The sequence below is a fragment of the Lacerta agilis genome, chromosome 6 (genome assembly GCF_009819535.1).
Source record: "Lacerta agilis isolate rLacAgi1 chromosome 6, rLacAgi1.pri, whole genome shotgun sequence".
NCBI classification, from domain to species: domain Eukaryota; kingdom Metazoa; phylum Chordata; class Lepidosauria; order Squamata; family Lacertidae; genus Lacerta; species Lacerta agilis.
Window position 1 is genome coordinate 73,496,082 of NC_046317.1, and position 20,980 is coordinate 73,517,061.

The window sequence follows — 20,980 nt, forward strand, 5'->3', positions numbered from 1 at the left end:
TCTACTTCTTCCCTCATGGAGAAGAGGGGATGTGATTCAACTGAGACTAGGAAGAGAATTCTCTGATCTTAACCCCTTCATGCACTAACTAGCACTCATAGATAGTTATATTAGGGTGCAGTGTACTGCATATAGTACATAGCTTCCTTCAAAGAATTGTAGTTTATGGTTGCTGGAGTTGTGACTCTGTGTGTGTGTGTGGGGGGGGTAAACGGCAGTTCCCAGGATTCTTTTAAGTAAGGCACATGTTTTAAATGTACTGTATGTAAGCGGTCTTAGAGGAGCCACTTTAGTTTCTATGTACAGCACATAGGGACAGATACAGAACATGGTGCCACTAATTTGGAATTAATTGCCAGATATTCTGGATTTAACCAGGACTGGGGTTGGCTACATCATCACTACAAACAATGATTACCTTTCATTGTGCGCTTTGCAGATTAAATAGCCACCTGCAAAGGTGAGGTGTGTGACTAAGCCTATTGTTCAGCAATACTTGTTATTTGAATCAGGTTAGTGTTGATTGATTGATTCATATTTACCTTATGTAACAGTTTCTCTCATTCCAAACCCATCCATGAAGATATTGTGCTATATCTTTGCTCTGCACTTCATGTGCATCCCACAACAAACTTGCCCTTGTGCAAATTCCAGGCAGGACCAGCTCACCCTGAGTCTGAACAATCATCCTTTTGCCCTTTCTTTTATAAATAAATATGTAAATTAAATAAACACACAACACAACACAACACAACACAACACACACACACACAGAGAGAGAGAGAGAGAGAGAGAGAGAGAGAGAGAGAGGTTGCTGCAAATATATACACCAGGGATGGGAAGACCCAGGTCTCTCTGTCTGACCCATAAGACTCTCCCCAGCTAACACCTCCTCCTCTGACAACAGTCTTTAATTAGCACCACTGCAATGAGAGGGAAAGCCACTGAACAGTTAATGCAGGGATCAGCAAACTTTTTCAGCGGGGGGCCGGTCCACTGTCCCTCAGACCTTGTGAGGGGCCGGGCTATATTTTGAAAAAAAATATGAACGAATCCCTATGCCCCACAAATAACCCAGAGATGCATTTTAAATAAAAGGACACATTCTACTCATGTAAAAACATGCTGATTCCCAGACCGTCCGCAGGCCGCATTTAGAAGGTGATTGGGCCACATCCAGCCCCTGGGCCTTAGTTTGGAGACCCTCAGCTCAGAAATCAAAGTGGCCTTCCTGGACCGTGCATTGAGTTTCTCTCGCCACCTTCCTCCTTGCTTCTGCTGTAACAAGTAATGGCTGGTGATTCTATGTAAAGAGCCAGTTTATTATAGCTGTGTCTGTCTTCTACTTAGTGAGAGAGAAATGTACTCTGCAACAAAATTCACATTAGTGGCCGAGAAGGGTTCTCTGCAAACCAGATCTCTAGTGTTCTAACAACTGCTAGAAAGTAATGTTTCCAATGTTTTGATTTATCTCCAGGATGTTTTCCCTTCACCCTAAAATGGCTGAAGACCACAGGTGTTGGCGGCTCATCATGCTTATGAAGATTGGGAGAGAAGCAAAATGTTCAAGCGGGAAATGGGCTTCTTTTTCATTACTTTTCTACTTCCCTGTTAATAAATATTAAAAAAAGAAAGCTTTGTCACCTGTGATGATTCTCTCTCTTTTTTTTCTTGAATGGCACATGCTGCTGCTACACATCCCTGTAGATTTACAGTCTAAAGGAGAGGCAGCAAGGGTTTAGAAGTGTCTGACTAGGAGTTGGGAGACCAGATTTCGAATCCTCACTCAATAAGCTTCTTAGAAGAAGGGTAGGATATAGATGGAATAATAAGTAAACAACAGACTGAGCTCTTCTATCCCAGCCTGAGATTGTTTGGATAATAATAATAATAATAATAATAATAATAATAATAATAATAATAATTTTACTTTTCCCCAGCCACTCTGGGTGGCTCCCAACAGAATATTAAAAACACGATAAACATTTAAAACTTCCCCAAACAGTTTTTCCTTCAGGTGTCTTCTAAAATTCAGATAGTCATTTATTTCTTGACATCTGGTGGGAGGGTGTTCCACGGGGTGGGCACCACTACCAAGAAGGCCCTCTGCCTACTTCTCACAGTGAGGAAACCGCCAGAAGGCCCTCGGCACTAGAGCTCAGTGTCTGGGCAGAACAATGGGGATGGAAACGCTCCTTCAGGTATACTGGGCTGAGGCCGTTTAGGACTTTTAAGGTCAACACCAACACTTTGAATTGTGCTTGGAAACGTACTGGGAGCCAATGCAGGTCTCTCAGGACCGGTGTGATATGGTATCGGCGGCCACTCCCAGTCACCAGTCTAGCTGTCGCATTCTGGATTAGTTGTAGTTTCCGGGTCACCTTCAAAGATAGCTCCACATAGAGCACATTGCAGTTGTCCAAACGTGAGATAACCAGAGCATGCACCACTCTGGCAAGACAGTCTGCAGGCAGGTAGAGTCTCTGCCTGTGTACCAGATGGAGCTCTGTGTACCAGATGGCCTATACCAGAAGCCAGGCATTTAGTGTTGTTGGTCCCATACTGCGAAACAAGTTGGTACAGCATGAGACTCTTAATCTCAGGGTCATGGGTTTGAGTCCCAAATTGGGTAAAAGATTCCTGCATTGCAGGGAGTTGACCTAGATGACCCTTGTGGTCCCTTCCAATGGTATGATTTTATGCACTCTATTAAACCCTCATTCAGCAGGCATCTTCACTTTTGACTTTAAGGTGCTTCTTGGAAGACAAACAGGAAGAAGAGATCTGGAGGGTGGTGGTGATGTCTCAGTGCCCCAATGCAAAGGTAAATGTTGTTTTCTTCTCCAGAATTAGTGGTGGTGTGGACACACACTACTTTCTTTCTTTCTTTCTTTCTTTCTTTCGTTCTTTCATTCTTTCTTCCTTTCTTCCTTTCTTTTTAAAGTAAGTTAGAAAGCAAACTGTGGAGGCAACCTTCTAAAGCTTCAGCAGGCAGCAGCACTGCTAAGGACAGTTAATCACTTAATCACAATTGCTAAGCAATCAGAAGATAATTAAATGAGGTATTTCTAGTATCTTCCCCACTGAAGAGATTCACTGTCTTACAACAAAAACAGCTTGCAATGAGATGCAAAGTGAATGATGTGGGTATTAATGAGGAATAGGAGAGAGTAGAGCAGAATAATTGATATTATATGCACTTATGGGGGCTCATTACCATTGGCCAGCTGAGCAGCCCTGCTCTGGACTTGGGCCTCCCAGAGCAGCAGAAAAAATAGGAGAAACTTGTTGCATCTGCTGGTGCTGGAGGAGCAGGAGGTTAACCTGCCTGGGTACTTTACACAGGTGCATTGGTTTGAACACTTTACTTCAAGTCCACATTATTTAATCCACTCGCCAAGTGTGCTGCCTTTGCAGGATAAAACACAATTGGCTGGATCAGGTATGTTTTACTCAAAAGTAGCTCTCTTGAAAGAAATGATGCTTCCTTCATACTGAAAAAAAAATGTCACATTGCTCTCCCTCTTTCTGATTTTCTATTTTCCCTGCACAGCTGTTCCTGGCATGCTTGCCATCACTGGGCTGATATTTATCAATATACAGCAACCATAAAAGCAAAATACAAAATGAATCAGGAAATAAAACCATCAAAACATTTCACAGCAGCAGAAAGTTAAAATTCCTATAGGCTGCATTTTAACACAAGAATATTCAAGGTTGGCAAAACGTTTGTGTGTGTGTGTGTGTGTGTGTGTGTGCGCGCGCTTTGCTTAGAGTTGGGGAAACCGAACATTTCCTGCTTCTTGCATGTTTGTGTCGTCCTTCTCTCCCCCCCCCCAAACTCAAGAGATTGTTGTCGTTGCCCCCCCCCCATCTTCACAACAGCTCTGCAATGTAGCAATTGACAGTTCAGTCACCAAGGCTGTGAAATTGCAAGCAGCAATTCTTGCCGATAGATAGAAATACATTTGTGTGGTTGGGTCACTCAATCATAGAATCATAGAGTTGGAAGAGACCACAAGGGCCATCCAGTCCAACTCCCTGCCAAGCAGGAAACACCATCAAAGCATTCCTGACAGATGGCTGTCAAGCCTCTGCTTAAAGACCTCCAAAGAAGGAGACTCCACCACACTCCTTGGTAGCAAATTCCACTGCCGAACAGCTCTCACTGTCAGGAAGTTCTTCCTAATGTTTAGGTGAAATCTTCTTTCTTGTTTGAATCCATTGCTCCGTGTCCGCTTCTCTGGAGCAGCTCCATGCCCGCTTCTCTGGAGCAGCAGAAAACAACCTTTCACCAACATCTATATGACATCCTTTTATATATTTGAACATGGCTATCATATCACCCCTTAACCTTCTCTTCTCCAGGCTAAACATATCCAGCTCCCTAAGCCGTTCCTCATAATGCATTGTTTCCAGGCCTTTGACCATTTTGGTCCACTTAGCCATGGCCAGCAGGGCTCTTTCAAGTCCTGACACTGCACATTGCTGCCAGGTAATAGAAGAGAGACAGACAGACAGACAGACAGACAGACAGAGAAGAAGCAAGGCAGCAGGGAGAACAGCACAGTCTGAGCGCAGTGATGGAGCCAACCTGACGTTCCTGATTCTATGCCACGCCAAGCTCCTCGCTGCCTTTCCCTTCCCCCCCTTGGTAAAGAGCAGCAACATCCCTGCAGAAACCTCTGACCTTATTTTACTGGAATGTAGCCTGGAATGTAGCTACTGCAGCTTCTTACAAATGGAAGAATCACATCCCTTGCCTCACTTGCTTTTCTGCTTTGGACCATCTACCTTTGGCATGCAGCCTGCAGAAGGTTGTCCAAGGGGACTAAATAAATACCGGTAAACAAACCAGGAAGTTTTCACATGCAAAATGTGGCGTTTGGGTCATGCATAAACTCCAGGTGGGTGAGACCTGTGGAACATGAATGGCAGAGAAATGTGAGAGAGGTGACACACAAATGGTTACCTGTCCCGTGGATGGATGAGCAGGGACAACACTGGTTCCTTGCAATTTCACCTTGGCCTGCTGGCTTGGGGATCTCCAAAGAGACCTGGCTGTGGATTTGGATAGGGAGTGGAGTCCTTTCAGAACAGAGAGTCACTAAGTTGCACTCCTCAAGAACCTCCAACTGGTCCACGTCTTGGCAAGGCTCAGTCATGTCTAATTCCAATAATATCCCTTAATGGGAAAAGCTTGTTTGTGGTCAGGCAGTGACTTGTGCTTTCCCTCGAGGATCCTTTCCCACAAGGAAAACAACCACAAACATGATTTAGAAGCAATGGGATGGGGAGAAGAGGCCAAGGAGGTCTAGCTGACAAAAGAAAAAGCCTTGTTCCTGGAGTAATCCAGAGTCAGAGCAAACTGGAGGAAAGAGCAATGTGTAGTAGCCTCTCAAGTGTCAGTCCCATGAGAACAAACAAACTGAATATTAAGGTGTTCTCGATTATACAGAAGGCTGGGCTCTGATGCAGAGGATTATCTTGTGAAGAACAGGGCTTGGTAGGGTGGACATTCCATGACAAAGGACAGTTAATCTGTCATTACTTATAGGACTTAATTTTTCTCATGCAGCACAGACTCAAAGGGTGTCTCTTAACCAATCAGAGCGTGCTTTATTTAATAGGTATCACTGTGTACACTGCAAGGATTAAGCTTGTGCTTCACAGGGAATGGAAACAAATGTGTTTAATCAGGGTGGAATATGCTCACTGGGGGAAAATCCATGACTTGCAAGGGATAATTAAGGGCCACATTACAGGTGCTTGCTGCATTAGCTGTGTCACCAATTCCGGGGGGGGGGGGGGGGAATAAATTAGACATGCAGTAACTGTTGTGATTCATGGGGAAGTCCATTTCTAGGTCACTGCAGGGAATTCCTTGCAAATAGCAGCCACTCTGTTGAAGAATTTTGGATGAAAATGCTTAACAAAATGATTCTTGACTTGAGCTTCCTCTCATCTCAAGCATGGTCACCGGACTCTTTGCTAATTGAAATCAGTGAAATTACATACATAGTCTTGGGTACAAGTACAATGAAATCTTATTTACTTACTGCATAGTCTTGGGACATGCACAGAGTTCCAGTTCAATTGAGCTGCTTGATAACACCTTTCAAAAGAACCCAGTTGCATGGAATGGGGAAAAGGTTATCAATAATTACTAGCAACGTTTAACACATTGTAGACCAACCTTTCTTAACTTGGTGCTGTCCAGATGTTTTGGACGACAATTCCTACCAGCTCCATTCATTGTGTTGGCTGGGGCTGATGGGAGTTGTCACTCCAAACATCTGGACAGCACCAAGATGGGGAAGTTCATTGCAGATTATAATCTGCTAATTCCCGTGTCTACTGTTGCAAGATGTGACATAGATGGAAACTATATACAACCCAACAGAATTAGCAAGATGCACCAGCTAAGAATGAGGGCGTGAAAAGATGGCATCATCTCCTGACCCACCCACACCAATATAAGTACTGACTTAGCTCAGTTTTAGGCATTGATACCTGGCTAACACCATGAAGACTTTAGGTGCTTTCCTCCTTCTGAGCATCTTAGTCCTTTCTTCACAGATGCCACCTGCATCTGGTACAGGAAGACCAAATGGTAAGTCCCAAGACAACCATACTGTATGCTATAAGGGGTATTTTTGCTTCTGATAAAGATGGGCATTTCCCCCCTGCCGCCATTTCATCCTTTGAAATCAGATCAGCGCAGGGTTAGCCAACATGGTACCCTCTGAATGTTGGTGGGCTCCAACTCCCATAAGCCAGCATAGCCAATGAACAGCGATCAAGACAGTTGGAATCTAACAATGTCTGGAGGACACCATGCTAGCAACATTGGTCTTAAGGGATGCTTGCACCGTTTGTGACCCACTAAGCCAAACATCCATTCAACTATGGGCTGGTCCATGGTAGAGCCTGGTGTGATTCTGGCAGGTGAGAGGGTGGGGACTGGTGGTTATGGAGAGGGGGCAGCCTGAGAGTTTGGCAGGTCCTGGAGTGGGAGTGGGGTGAGTCTAACTAGTGCCAGAGTAGAAAGATTAAAAAACAAACCAACCACTTGCCCTCTCCATTTCAATTACTTTGTGTGTTCAATAGCATATCTGATACTGAAGCCAAGGACAGAATAATGGATGAGCAGGCAAACGCTTGACAAATATGGAGCATGCTTTTAATACTGGCAATGTTTCAAGATAGCCCTCCTGCCGTCTTCTGTAGCTCGCCTTGTCTGGTAAACTCCTCCTGCTTTTCTCAGAGCAGGGGAACCAGTTTCCATAAAGACTGCTGAGGAATTCTCCCCTGTTCTTTCAGTTTGGACTCAGACTTAACATATGGAACTTTTTTTCTGAAAGGATAAGTCTATAAATGGCTACTAGTCACAATGGCTATGCTCTGCCTCCATGGCTGGAGGCAATAATTTTCTGAATACCTGTTGCTGGAAACTACAGGAGGGGAGAGAGCCCTTGTGCTCGGGTCATGTCTGAGGATTTCCCACAGGCAACTGGTTGGCCACTGTGAGAACAGGATGCTGCACTAGATGGGTCATTGGCCTGATCCAGCAGGCCCATCTTATGTTGTTAAGAGTAATTATCTGACAAGTCCAAGAAGCATAGCAATTATGCCCTTTTCTTTCATTCCACCTTTGCTCTTTCTGTTGCAGAGAAACCAGGCCAGTGCCCAGTGGTTACTGTAAGATGCCGGATGATCAACCCCCCCAACCATTGCAATAATGACTTTGACTGTCAAGGGTCCAAGAAGTGTTGCCAAGGGATATGTGGAAAAGACTGCATCGACCCAGTATTTGGTACTGTATGCAACAAGATAATTGTATTGTGTTGATTCAGGACAGGTTTTTCGCCAACGACGTTAGCATTTCCCTTGTGGGTGGCAATATGGGTTATGATTCCTTTGAGAAGAACAGATCGGGAAATTGAAAGTGGTATTGCTTTCATGTCAGGAAGGATGCTGAAAATGTTCCAAGCATGGATGGCTGGAGAAGAAGAGGCTTAGCATTCTATTATGGCAGGGCTAGCCAACATGGTGCATTCCAGATTTATCTGACTACAAAACCCATCAGCCCTAGCTAGCATGGCCAATGGTTAGGGATGATGGAGGATGTAGTTCACAGTGTTCAAAGGACACCACATTGGCTACACCTGTATTATAGGATGCAGATCTGGTTCACCCTTTAAGCAAACTGAGGCTGCTGCCTCAGGCAGTAGAAACCCACCAGGCAGCATCCCCGCAGCTACGCCGCCTGCCCCATCCCCTTCACCAGTGGTGGAGTGGTCTTACCCAAAATTGGCATGATCTTGTTGGAAATTGGCACAAATGGTGCTGCTGCTTCAGACAGGTAGTGGTGGCAGCAGCAGTGGCATGGCAAGGTGGCACTTTCCCCTTTCCTCAAGTGGTGAAATGGGAAGCACCACCCCTGATGGGATGCAGCAGTGGTGGAGAAAGGTGGGATTCTTTTCCTTTTAAGTGAAGACTGAGATCTCTCAGCAATGCGGAAGGGCTCCCTACCCTCTTTCACTAACTGCAGGGCATCTCTATGGACCACAGTGATTTCCCCCCCAAAACCACTCTGTTTGTGCCCAGTGACATTTTTGCTACCTGGATCCAACAGTTGCTGGATATTGAGAGTGGAAGGGCTCTCAGAATTTATCCTTTGGAAATAATGGGCCTGTTTTAGTTATTTCCATTAATTCCAATAGGTCAACTATGAGTGTGGTCAACATTGGAAGCAACCCATGACATGCAAAATCTGTGTTCCCACTGGAAGTGACATCAGGCATGATGGTGGCATCTTAACTCTCTTCTAACTGTAGTATAGCTGTTGGTTTTGGTGTGGAGAACGTAATCCCAGGTGGAATAGATGGAGGAAGCATCCTGATATTATCCTGGTCTCCTTTCTCTTATTCTTACAGGGCAATTCATTACAGAATCATAGAATTGTACAATTGGAAGGGACCCCGAGGGTGATCTAGTCCAATTATTATTCATGACTCATGCATATTACACTGCAGCTCTATATTGTTGCAGAGCCAATCATGGATAATCATAACCTAATTATAAATCTAAATATAAGTTACTGAAGTATTGAATTTAGGCTCTTGGTGCTTATTAGATTCAGAGACTTTCATCAGTGATATGCCATGTTACAGCAAGAAAAGATATTATGTGTACTAGAGAAGCCAAGGTCAACAACTCCTCCTTCATATAGTTCAGACAGGGCATGAGAATTGTGTAACCTGCACTAATCCATGCACAATGTGAGTCATTCTCACATTGCAACTATTTGTGATGGTAGCATTTAATCAAATAGATCTTTCTCTCCTCTTTCCTGTAGCATAAATTCTTGTTTCACTGATGGACACCCAGCAGCAGCAGCAGCAGCAGCAACAACAACAAAAACAACAACAACAACAACAACAACAACAACAACAACAACAACAACAACACTGCAACACTGCAACAAAAACACCTGTTCCATCCATGGGCATTATTCTGATTGGTAGTCACCAGCCAACTACTTACCTCATTTGCAGGAGGAAAATCTAGCTGAATGATTCATTGATTTGGATCTTTGGGTCTCTAAAATATTTGAAGCCCTTGATTTGGAGAGGGAAATGATAATTTCTCTGTTTATGTCTTCAGCTCTCAAAGAAAGGCCCATTCGTTGCAAAGCTAACTCTTAACATATCATTCTTCTGATTTACTGTAGACAAACTAATATCCGAGACAGAACTGAGCTGAAGCTGCTTTCTGCTTTTCATGTTGGCCTTTCATAATAACAGCTTCCCCCCTTTTGCCTCTTATTGCAGTTGCTCTCAAAAGTCTCATTCATTTTGGGTTGCACAAGTCTTCACTGAAATTATGTGCGGACGTGATAGCTTGCACTTCTGGTGCCTAATATGATTTGCCCTTTGGAGCAACATATTCAGCCATAGCCACAGGAAGAAATATCTCTGTACCTTTCCATGTCTGCTCTGTGGTGTTGGATGCCAGACTTGTGCCTACTTACAAACAGCCTACCCCGGCCCCCACCTAAAACAGTTACTCATGAGCAGCAGCAACCCATGTACATATTTCACAACAAAGGGACTTCAAATGAATAAATGCAATGTGAAACAACTGAATTAGTTTGTCAAGAAGTTCATTGCCATCACTTGCTGGTCAAATGGAGAGAAAGGATTTTAATCAAGTACTTTATTACGGTCATAGACCAGCATAAATTTTTTAAAATCAAAGTTACCAATCAATGCCAGGATATCTGTGCCATCAATGGCTTTCTTACGAATGGTTCCCTGCTCCACTGTGTGTGTTGATAGAGTCATTTCAAAAACGATGAGTAAGTTATCACCCAACTGCAGCTGTAAAAGGTGTGCCTATTTAACATACATATACATTCTAATTCCTACTCTAATTGCATCTCATTGCCATTCAGTTTTTGCTTTATACCTTTCTCCCTTAAATACCTGCCAACTAAGAATTCGCTTCATGCAACCGATCAAGTAGGCTTTAGTCCGTGAAAACTTGTGCTGCAATAAACCTTAATAAATCTATTTGTCTTTAAGATGCCGCAAGCCTGGTTGTTGCTCTAACAAGATTTTTTTTTGCCAAAGTCAGAAGCAATTACTTCTGAATCTGGAGCTTGATATCTGCTAAGCTTACCCATTCAATAATATTTGTTTTGTGGCAACCAGCCAAGTCAAATTGGATGCTCTGCTATTGACCAAATGAATGCTCTTGATTGAGATATGTGATTAACAAGAAAATGCGGCTCTGCAGGTGCATGACAACTGTGCAGAAGTCTTTGTGTTCAACAGGTTTCCACTCAGATCAACATTTCAAAACTATGCCTGCCTGCCTGCCTGCCTGCCTGCCTGCCTGCCTGCCTGCCTGCCTGCCTAATATGACAGTTGTCATTATTTCGTTATAGTCTAGCATTGCCAGGAAAGAACACAGATGAAGCTACACAAACAATGCCTGAGGTCACTCAGAGGTGCATAAATTTTACATGCAACATTCAACAAGGGTGTAGTTAGAGATTATGGGAGCTTCATTAACACGTGACTCCGAAATTCCTGATTAAGCAAGCTGTAGTCCAGAAACACAGGAGGTGGGTGACGCTGTGGTCTAAACCACTGAGCCTCTTGGGCTTGCCGATCAGAAGGTTGGCGGTTCAAATCCCCGCAACGGAGTGAACTCCCATTGCTCTGTCCCAGCTCCTGCCAACCTACCAGTTCGAAAGCACGCCAGTGCAAGTAGATAAATAGGCACTGCTGTGGTGAGAAGGTAAACGGTGTTTCCGTGTGCTCCGGCTTCTGTCATGGTGTTCTGTTGTGCCAAAAGTGGTTTAGTCATGCTGGCCACATGACCCAGAAAGCTGTCTGTGGACAAATGCCGGTTCCCTCAGCCTGAAAAGTGAGATGAGCGCCGCAACCCCATAGTCACCTTTGACTGGACTTAACTGTCCAGGGGTCCTTTACTTTTTACCTTTTTTGAGTCCAAAAACATTTGTAAAACAGCTTGAAGTTTTCAGTTTCCCTCACTTTCTCATTTTTACAATACAGTGGTACCTCGGGTTAAGAACTTAATTCGTTCCGGAGGTCTGTTCTTAACCTGAAACCATTCTTAACCTGGGGTACCGTTTTAGCTAATGGGGCCTCCCATTGCTGCCGCGCCGCCGCCGTGTGATTTCTGTTCTCATCCTGAAGCAAAGTTCTTAACCCGAGGTACTATTTCTGGGTTAGCGGAATCTGTAACCTGAAGCGTCTGTAACCTGAGGTACCACTGTATTAAATTCAGTGTGGTGTAATGGTTAGACTTAGAGTGTTGAACTAGGCCTGGAGCACCAGGGTTCGTAATCCCCACTCAGCCATGGAGCCTTGGGCCAGTCACCATCTCTTGGCCTAACCTACCTCACAGGGTTGTTGTGAGGATGAAATGGGGAGGAGGAGAACCATGTACACTACCTTGAGATTGTGGAAGATAAAGGCATTTAAGCAGTTTACCGGTAGTTTATATTTCACCAAACTTACACATTTTTGTATTCGATTTTGCCTAATACCGGTATACACATTTTTGCAAGCAATTTCCCTCAATATAATGCAGTTTTGTATGCTATTATCACCATGTGCATTTTTGTGAAAACATTCCCCAATATATGCATTTTGTATGCATTTTTGACTGTACACTTGCATCACAAAATTAAAATGCAGACAGAATAAAAAATCCCCCCCATGTGTGAGCTGTTGGAACTTATCCTACAGAGGTGCTGTCAGCAGTCTTGTAGAGTGGGTACTACTCTTTCCCAGTAGCACCTCACTAAAACTGCTCACCTTGGGAAGCTTGACCAACAGAAGGGTTTGGCAGAACCAAACATTTGTTTGCAGAGAGATGTGTGCGAGCATCTATAGGCGAACATACATCACAATAGAGTACAGACATCACAAGACTAGAATAGTATGCATTTCTCATATTTCTCCTGTCGGCACTGATGCACAGGTCAGCTTGTGGTATTGGGGAAATCTACTTCCTTCCTTGTAAATACTGTGAAGTCAATTGTTAAATGACCTCTGCAGCTCTCTGCTAGGATTTTACTATTTAAGCAAATGCCTTTCTCTCTTTCCTTCTCCTTCATTTCCTTTGTCCCCCATTTGACATCTTTTAGACCAACCCTTCCCCCAATGCCTTCCAAATGCTTTGGACTACATTTCCCATCAGCCTTGACCACTGGGCATGTTAGTTGAGAGTTGTGGTCCAAAATCCCTGGAGGGCACCACATGGCGAGGGCTGCCATTTATGAAAGAATTAAAGAGTCATTGTCCCTGAGCATCATTAACAAAACAACAGACAAGAGATCATCATTGATTATAGTGTTCTAGATCAGTGGTCTTTACAGTGGCGGAGCTTCATGCTCTGGCACCAGGGGGTGGAGAGCAGGTCTGGGCGGGGCTGGCACGTGTCCCGCGGGCGGGCAGCTGCGATGGCACCCCACTGGGATCGCACTGCTGGGGGAGGTGCGCTCCCCCCGCACTCCTCTTCCTCTGCCAGTGGGTCTTCAACACATTGAATATCAGGGTGCAAAGGATGGGTGTGCTTGAGGCTATCCATGTAAGGGTGTGTTGTTGATGTTCGGTGATCAATTCTTGTTAATGTTGATTGGTTGATTCATATATTGTGTGTGTGTGTGTGTGTGTGTGTGTGTATAATTTTATTAAATTTTCAACAATACAACACATACATAAAAATTTACACTACACACTATTGAAAAACAAAAAATTATCAAAAATAGAAATTACAAAAATCAAACAAAAAAATCACAATAACCACAAAAAACAACTAAAATAACTATAATTATTCCTTCCTTAACATTGTTAACTGACTTCCTCACGTCCTCTCCTTCTGTGTTCATTGTATAACATCATTAGTAATTTCTTAACATTGTAAATCATTGGTAACACCTTATCTTATACTTAATCTAATTTCCTTATCTAATTCTATCTTTCTTAATCTTATCTATTTTCCATGACTGTAGCCTAACCTATCTTCTAGTTCAGTGTTTTTCAACCTTTTTTGGGCAAAGGCACACTTGTTTCATGAAAAAAATCACGAGGCACACCACCATTAGAAAATGTTAAAAAATTTAACTCTGTGCCTATATTGACTATATATAAAGTAATTCTCTTGAATTTTTCAATTTTCCCCACGGCACACCAGGCAACACCTCGCGGCACACTAGTGTGCCGCGGAACAGTGGTTGAAAAACACTGTTCTAGTTCAATCCTTAAATACTAATCTTAGCATACATTTTCAAATAATCCTTAAATTTCTTCCAATCTTTTTGTACCACTTCGTCCCTCTGGTCTCGGAGTTTTCCGGTCAGTTCTGCAAGCTCCATATATTCAATCATTTTCATTTGCCATTCTTCCACCGTTGGTATCTCTTCAGTTTTCCAGTTTTTTTGCTAATAAAATCCTTGCAGCTGTTGTAGCATACATAAAGACTGCCCTATCCTCTTTTGGTATTTCATAGTTGAACATGCCCAGTAAGAAGGCCTGTGGTTTCTTAATAAATGTGTTTTTCAACACTTTTTTCAGTTCATTATATATCTCCTCCCAGAAGTCTCTTACTTTAGGGCATGTCCACCACATATGAAAGAAGGTACCTTCTACCTGTTTGCATTTCCAACATTTATTGGATAAACCATGATATATTTTAGCCAACTTTACTGGAGTTAAGTACCATCTATATATCATTTTCATAACATTCTCTCAACATATTACATGCTGTAAATTTCATACCTTCCTTCCACAGTCTTTCCCAATCTTCAAACATAATATTATGTCCAACATCTTTGGCCCAGTCAATCATTACCGATTTAACCATTTCATCTTTTGTATGCCACTCTAGCAACAGATTATACATTCTGGAAAGGTTTTTAGATTTAGGTTCTATCAATTCTGTTTCCAACTTGGATTTCTCTGACTGAAAGCCATATTTCTTATCCAACTTATAGACTTCATTTATCTGATAATACTGCAGCCAGTCAGATACTATCCCTTTCAATTGATAATAACTTTTCAATTTAAGATCCTGGCCTTCTTGCTCTAGAATATCAACATATTTCGGCCAGTTACTAGACATGTTCGTTTTTTTGTGTGCTTTAGCTTCTAATGGTGATAACCATCTGGGTGTTTTCCTTTCTACTAAATCTTTGTTTCGCATCCAAACCTGATACAAAGCTTTCCTGATTATATGGGATTTAAAACCTTCATGGGCTTTACACTTGTCATACCAAAGATATGCATGCCAACCGAATACATTATCATGTCCTTCCAAGTCCAAAATATCTGAGTCTTCCAGCTTGAACCAATCTTTCAACCAGCATAAGGTTGTTGCTTCGAAATAAATCCTTAAGTATGGCAAGGAGAATCCCCCTCTTTCTTTAGAATCCGTTAAAATCTTGTATTTGATCCTGGGTTTCTTCCCCTGCCAGATAAATTTTGACAAATCCTTTTGCCATCTCTTAAAACAGTCTAACTTATTAATGATCGGAAGAACTTGAAATAAAAACAACATCTTTGGCAGTACATTCATTTTGATAACAGAAATCCGGCCCATCATAGATAATTTCAACCTTGTCCACATCTCCAAATCCCTTTTAACCTCTTTCCACAATTTCTCATAGTTGTCTTTGTATAGGTTTAAATTTAAATTCACCCCTAGATATTTTACCTTATTAACAAAGTTCAGTCCAGTTAGTGTCTGTAACTTTCCTACTTCCATCATTTTTAAATTCTTGGTCAGCACTTTTTTTTAGCTTTGTTCAATTTAAAACCTGCAACTTTTCCAAATGCCTCTATCGTCTCCAGTGCCTTAACTGCACTGGTTTCTGGATCTTGTAATGTCAATAGCAAGTCGTCTGCAAAGGCTCTCAGTTTGTATTCTTTTTCTCCCACTCTAATCCCTTTCACATCTGGGTCCTTTCTAATCATATTCAGTAATACCTCCAGGACTGTTATAAACAGTAAAGGTGACATAGGGCACCCTTGTCTTGTTCCTTTCTCCACTCTGATTTCCTCTGATATCACGTTGTTAATTATAATTTTTGCTCTTTGGTAATTGTAAATGGCATTTAAGCCATTAAGAAAATTCGATCCAACTTCCATGTACACCAAATTTTTCTTCATAAAACTCCAAGAAATGTTGTCAAAGGCCTTCTCTGCATTTATAAACATCAATATACAGTAGCTTCTGTATTTATCTTCACTTCTAGTCTTTCCAATATATCCACTAAATTCCTTATATTATTGTTCATATGTCTGCCAGGTAAAAAACCTGCTTGATCTTTGTGGATATAGTCTTTCAGCACTCTTTTCAACCTTGTGGCCATAACATTTGCAAAAAAATTATAATGCACATTTAATAATGAAATTGGTTGATAATTTTTCATTTGAGTCTTATCTGTATCTGGTTTTAATATCAGCGTGATATAAGCTTCTTTCCACGACTTGGGTGCCCTTCCTCCCCTTAACATATCATTACAAACTTCCATCAAAGGTTGAATCATCCAGTCTTTCAACATTTTGAAGTATTTTGCTGTTAAGCCATCCGGTCCTGGGGCTTTACCTAATTGCATACTATTTATTGCTTCCTCAATTTCTTGTCTTGCATATATTGTATATTTAAAACTTTGTTGTGTGTAGCTTCAACTGTGTTCATTCCTGGCAATGCTAGACTATAATGAGGAGGCAGTGATGGTCATCTACACAGATGGTTTTAAAAGAGGATTGGGCAGTAGGTACCTTACAGTTACTTTTTGTAACTGACAACCTAATAATGTGTACTCTGTGTGTTATTTTGTTTTTGTTTTTATGTTACATTTATGGTACCCAGTATGTCTGATCTGACATCATAGCAGTCACAAACAGTATTGAAAGTGGGATTGTGTAATCATGATTCTATAATCATAAGAACATCTGGAATGGCCCTATCTAAACCAAGGATGGGGAATCTGTGGTCCTTCAAATGTGGCTGGACCACAACACCCACAATCTCAGAGTATTGGCCATGCCAGCTGGGGATGAACTCCAACATCATTTGGGGTACCAAAGGTTTACAGCCTTCCCTTAGAGGCTGGCAGTGAGACAGAGTAATCTGTGGGGCAAATGGCCATATCCCACCATCAACTGCTTTCACAAGCATAACAGAAGAGAGAAGGTTAAGCACACACTGTAAATTAACATCATTTTTTTTATAGTGGGCTGAAAATGCTGGTAAAATATTATCAGTAAAGAGAAATTATGCTAAGTATGAGGATGTGAAAAGATACTATCATCTCTTAACCCAGCTCTACCAATATAAATATCAGTCTATCTTGGTCCTAGGCATCCATATTTGGTTCCTGCTAGCACCATGAAGACATTCAGTGCTTTCTTGCTTGTGGGTCTCCTAGTTCTTTGGTCAGAAAATTCCGTATCGGGTACAATATTCTTCAGAGGTAAGTTACAAATGCATCTTCTGGAACAAGTGGTATCCAGAGACAGGGCCGTCCTAAGGAGATCGGCCGCCCTGGCGCAGCTATCCCTCTGGCGCCCCCGCCATGCCGCCTCTCTGCCGCCTCCCTCCCACGCTTGCCACACCTTGGGAGGGGGGTGGGCGAGCGGGGGATGAGGGGCGTGGCGCTGGAGCGGCGCGGGGCTCTGCGCGCCCTTCCAGCACTTCCGGGACGGGAGGTGAAGGTGGCCGGCTCGCGCTCCCGCGCTCCGCCAGGCAGCCGGATGGCACAGCGCAGCCGGGCAGCTCACGCTGCGCTGGGCAGCTGGAGGGTGCGGTGCGGCTGGCCAGCTCACGCTCCGCGGGCAGCCTGATGGCGCGGTGCGGCCGGCCGGCTCGCACTCCTGTGCTCTGCCAGGCAGCCAGAGGGCGTGGCGTGGCCGGCCAGCTCCCTTGCTCCGCCGGGCAGTTGGATGGCGCTGGCGGCAGGCACTGCCAGTGGGGCTGGAGGGCGGAGGTGCCCTCCAGGCCATTGCGCCCTGGTGCGCCGCGCCACCAGCCCCAATGGATGAGATGGCTCTGTCCAGAGATAGAGGTGAGAAAGATCCTTTTGCTTCTGCTAAGGATGGGTATTGTCATAGGTGGGGGACCTGTGGCCCTCCATATATTTCTCATCTAGAGCTTCATCATCCCTGACCATAAACCATAAAGACTGTGCCAGATGATGCTCTTTCTGAAGGCTATTCCATAATTGGGGTGCTACTGTTGAATAGGCCCATTTCCTAGTGGTTATCTGCCTCCTTTCATTTGGTCAGGGCACCCCCTCTGAAATGAAGATTACAGTTGGGATAGACATAAGGAAGGCACTTTTGCAGGTAACCTGGTTCCAAGACAGAGGGAGCTTTAAAATTGGGGCCCAAAGTGGAGAGTATGTGACAAGCAAATGCATATGGACAAAATACCCAGTCCCAGCTAATCATATTGCAACCCTGTTCTGGACCTGCTCCCACTTCTGAACTGTTTGTCGCACAATATTTTCTTTCTGCGTTTGTTTTTATGTGAAACATTTTTAGCCTGCTGTTCATAAAAATGATTGCTAGGGTGTTACATCCATAAAAACCACAAAACAAAAAAATGCAATAATAAAACTTTTAGGGATGCAGTGAGATCACTAAAACGTATTTAAGAGGACAATCTCTGCATCAGCGGAACAAGCAACAATATTACTCACAAAAAAGTGAATAGAATTAAAAGAATTTGAAAGGGCTCAGTCAGTGCCAAAAAGAGTCAAGTGTTGGCACCTCTCACACACCTGAAGGAAGGGTGCTCTAGAGATGGGAGTGTAACCCCATCTCTAGTTGCCATGTAAGATACCTTTCCACATTGGCGAGTTGTGCTTTCTCTTAGGTCTCAGTTCTTGCAGGGCCTTAGTTCTCACTAATAACTTGAATTTGACTCAGAACCACTCATTATGTTATTGTCACTGTTTCAGGAAAACCTGGTTTCTGTCCAGTGTTTATCATAAGATGCCTCACGCTGAATCCCCCTAACCAATGCAATTTTGACGATGAGTGCCCTAGCAATTGGAAGTGCTGCCATGGGCCTTGCGGGAGAGAGTGCCTCCAACCATTTTTCGGTACAATAAATAGCAAGTTTGTTATATTATGTTTTATTCATTTTTTTATATTTGTTATACAGTGGTACCTCGGGTTACAGACGCTTCAAGTTACAGACGCTTCAGGTTACAGACTTTGCTAACCAGAAATAACGCTTCAGGTTAAGAACTTTGCTTCAGGATAAGAACAGAAATTGTGCTCTGGCGGCACAGCGGCAGTGGGAGGTCCCATTAGCTAAAGTGGTGCTTCAGGTTAAGAACAGTTTCAGGTTTAGAACAGACCTCTGGAACAAATTACCGGTAAGTTCTTAACCTGAGGTACCACTGTATTTCCTCCAAGGAGGTGAAGGCTGTGCACATGGGTTCTCCCATTTGATCTTCATGATCATGACAACCCTGTGGGGTAGGTCAGTTTGAGAGACAGGGACTGGCCAGGGTGGCCCAGTTAAGCTCAGTCCACAGAGGGCAAAGCCTTTTACTAAATCACCTACCCAAAAGTGCACCATGCTCACAAGAATCAAGCTAGATACAAAACATGATCTAGAAACAAGGTCAGGAAGCAATCCAAGGTCCAGAGTAGAAGGCACCCAACTGCCATTGCTTTTAAACAGCTGAGTTGGTAGAACGTGAGACTCTCACTCTCAGGGTAATGGGTTTGAGCCCCACGTTGGGCAAAAGATTCCTGCATTGCAGGGGGTGAGCTAGATGACCCTCATGGTCCCTTCCAACTCTATGAACTTGGGCCCAAATTTTTTGTTGCTGGTGATCTGGAGGACTGGGGGATTGCCCAACCTTCTCGTCTGACAGCTCCAGGAATTATTCAGCAGGTGTCATCCCAGAGGGCTCCTCAAGAAGATATCAGCATTGGTTTCAGGTTCCCCTGCCTGTTCCACACTGTATGACTAGTACTCAATAATTTCACACATGATGCTGCAATATCTGGGAATGTTCTTTAGGGCCCCCAATCAGGGGATTTTCAGGTTAGACGAGAATAAAGAACGTGGTGAGCTGCAATCAGAGATGGAAACATTGCTTTTCTGAGTGTATCTTTCATACTACACATTATTTCTCTGTAGGAGAGAAACCTGGAAGGTGTCCAGTCATAACTGCTTCATGCTGAATCCCCCTAATAAATGTGATATTCACTATGACTGCCCGAAAAATAATAAGTGTTGTGAGGGGATATGTGGGAGAGACTACTACCCGGCAATTTTTGGTACTGTAAACAACAATAATAGGCGGCGAGTCATGTTTGTTCCCCTTAACAGCTGGGAAGTGATAGGGACTATTCCTCCAAGGAAAGTGATTTCAGAAATAGGAAACAATGCTGCTTGTGTTCTGGGATGCCCACCAAAATTCTGAAGGTTGGCTACCCTTCCAAGAAGAAGCATAGTATTGTACTTGTTGCGTTGCACTCCTGACAAATGACATCAGGTGATGGACAGGTGGACGATGCTTGCCCAAAGTAGTCCCTTTTAGCACTGGAGAATGGCCAGTGGAGGGTACGCCATGTTCTAATCCAGCCCTTTGGTCATGAAGTGGTTCCTTACCACTGCCCTACCATGATCAGCAGATCTAGTTACAGATAGGTAGCCGTGTTGGTCTGCCGTAGTTGAATTTTTTTTTTAAAAAAAAATCCCTTCCAGTAGCACCTTAGAGACCAACTAAGTTTGTTATTGGTATGAGCTTTCATGTGCATGCACACTTCTTCAGATAACAATGATCAGCAGAGTAATGGGGAATGACCTTGAAGGAGAACAATACCAGCAGCTGTGCCCAGGCAATTGACTTAGACAATCCAAGCATTTTAATACTTTAGCATATTGCTAGGTCTCCTTACTTTATGCATATGCAGCTATACTTAGATTTGGAACCTGATCTTATTTTGACATTTCAGTGCCTGTAAAAGCATTCCTATATCGAAGAAAGAACCAGGACAATCCTTGTAGGGACTAGGCCCACAATCTACATGTGAGAGAAAATGGGGTTGGCTAAGCAGAAGAGGCAAACGAAAGCAAATAAACACTTTATATATGCTAGATATGCAAAGTAGATGCTGATGTTTAGGAGAAGAATCAAGTCTTACTATAAATAATACCAGACATGATAGGGTCACCTTCTTCTTATAGGCAATTCATTATTATTCATGGTACATAACATGTTATATTGCAGTTGTATATTACTGTAAATCCAATCATGAATAACCACAACCTAGTTCTATATCTAGAACCTATTGAATTATTGCCGTGCTTTCAGTGTCCATTAGGTCCTGAGACTTCCATCAGAGCTATAACATGTCACAAGAATTCGAGTTATCATGTGCACTGGGGCAGCCAAGGCCAACAATTA

The 20,980-nt window shown here is 43.2% G+C and overlaps 1 protein-coding gene across 1 annotated transcript; it reads left to right on the forward strand.

Moving 5' to 3' along the window:
• Nucleotides 1–6,519: 6,519 nt before the first annotated feature.
• LOC117047802 (elafin-like) lies at nt 6,520–9,407 on the forward strand. Its single transcript, XM_033151030.1, has 3 exons — nt 6,520–6,613; nt 7,673–7,816; nt 9,362–9,407. Exons 1-3 carry the CDS (start codon nt 6,526–6,528, stop codon nt 9,364–9,366), a joined length of 237 nt encoding a protein of 78 aa, XP_033006921.1. The 5' UTR covers nt 6,520–6,525; the 3' UTR covers nt 9,367–9,407.
• The last annotated feature ends 11,573 nt before the right edge of the window (nt 9,408–20,980 follow it).

Coding starts and splice junctions, on each gene's coding strand:
- LOC117047802 (XM_033151030.1), top strand. CDS start 6,526: ATGAAGACTTTAGGTGCTTTCCTCCTTCTGAGCATCTTAGTCCTTTCT. Junction 6,614..7,672: donor TGGTACAGGAAGACCAAATG/GTAAGTCCCAAG, acceptor TTTCTGTTGCAG/AGAAACCAGGCCAGTGCCCA.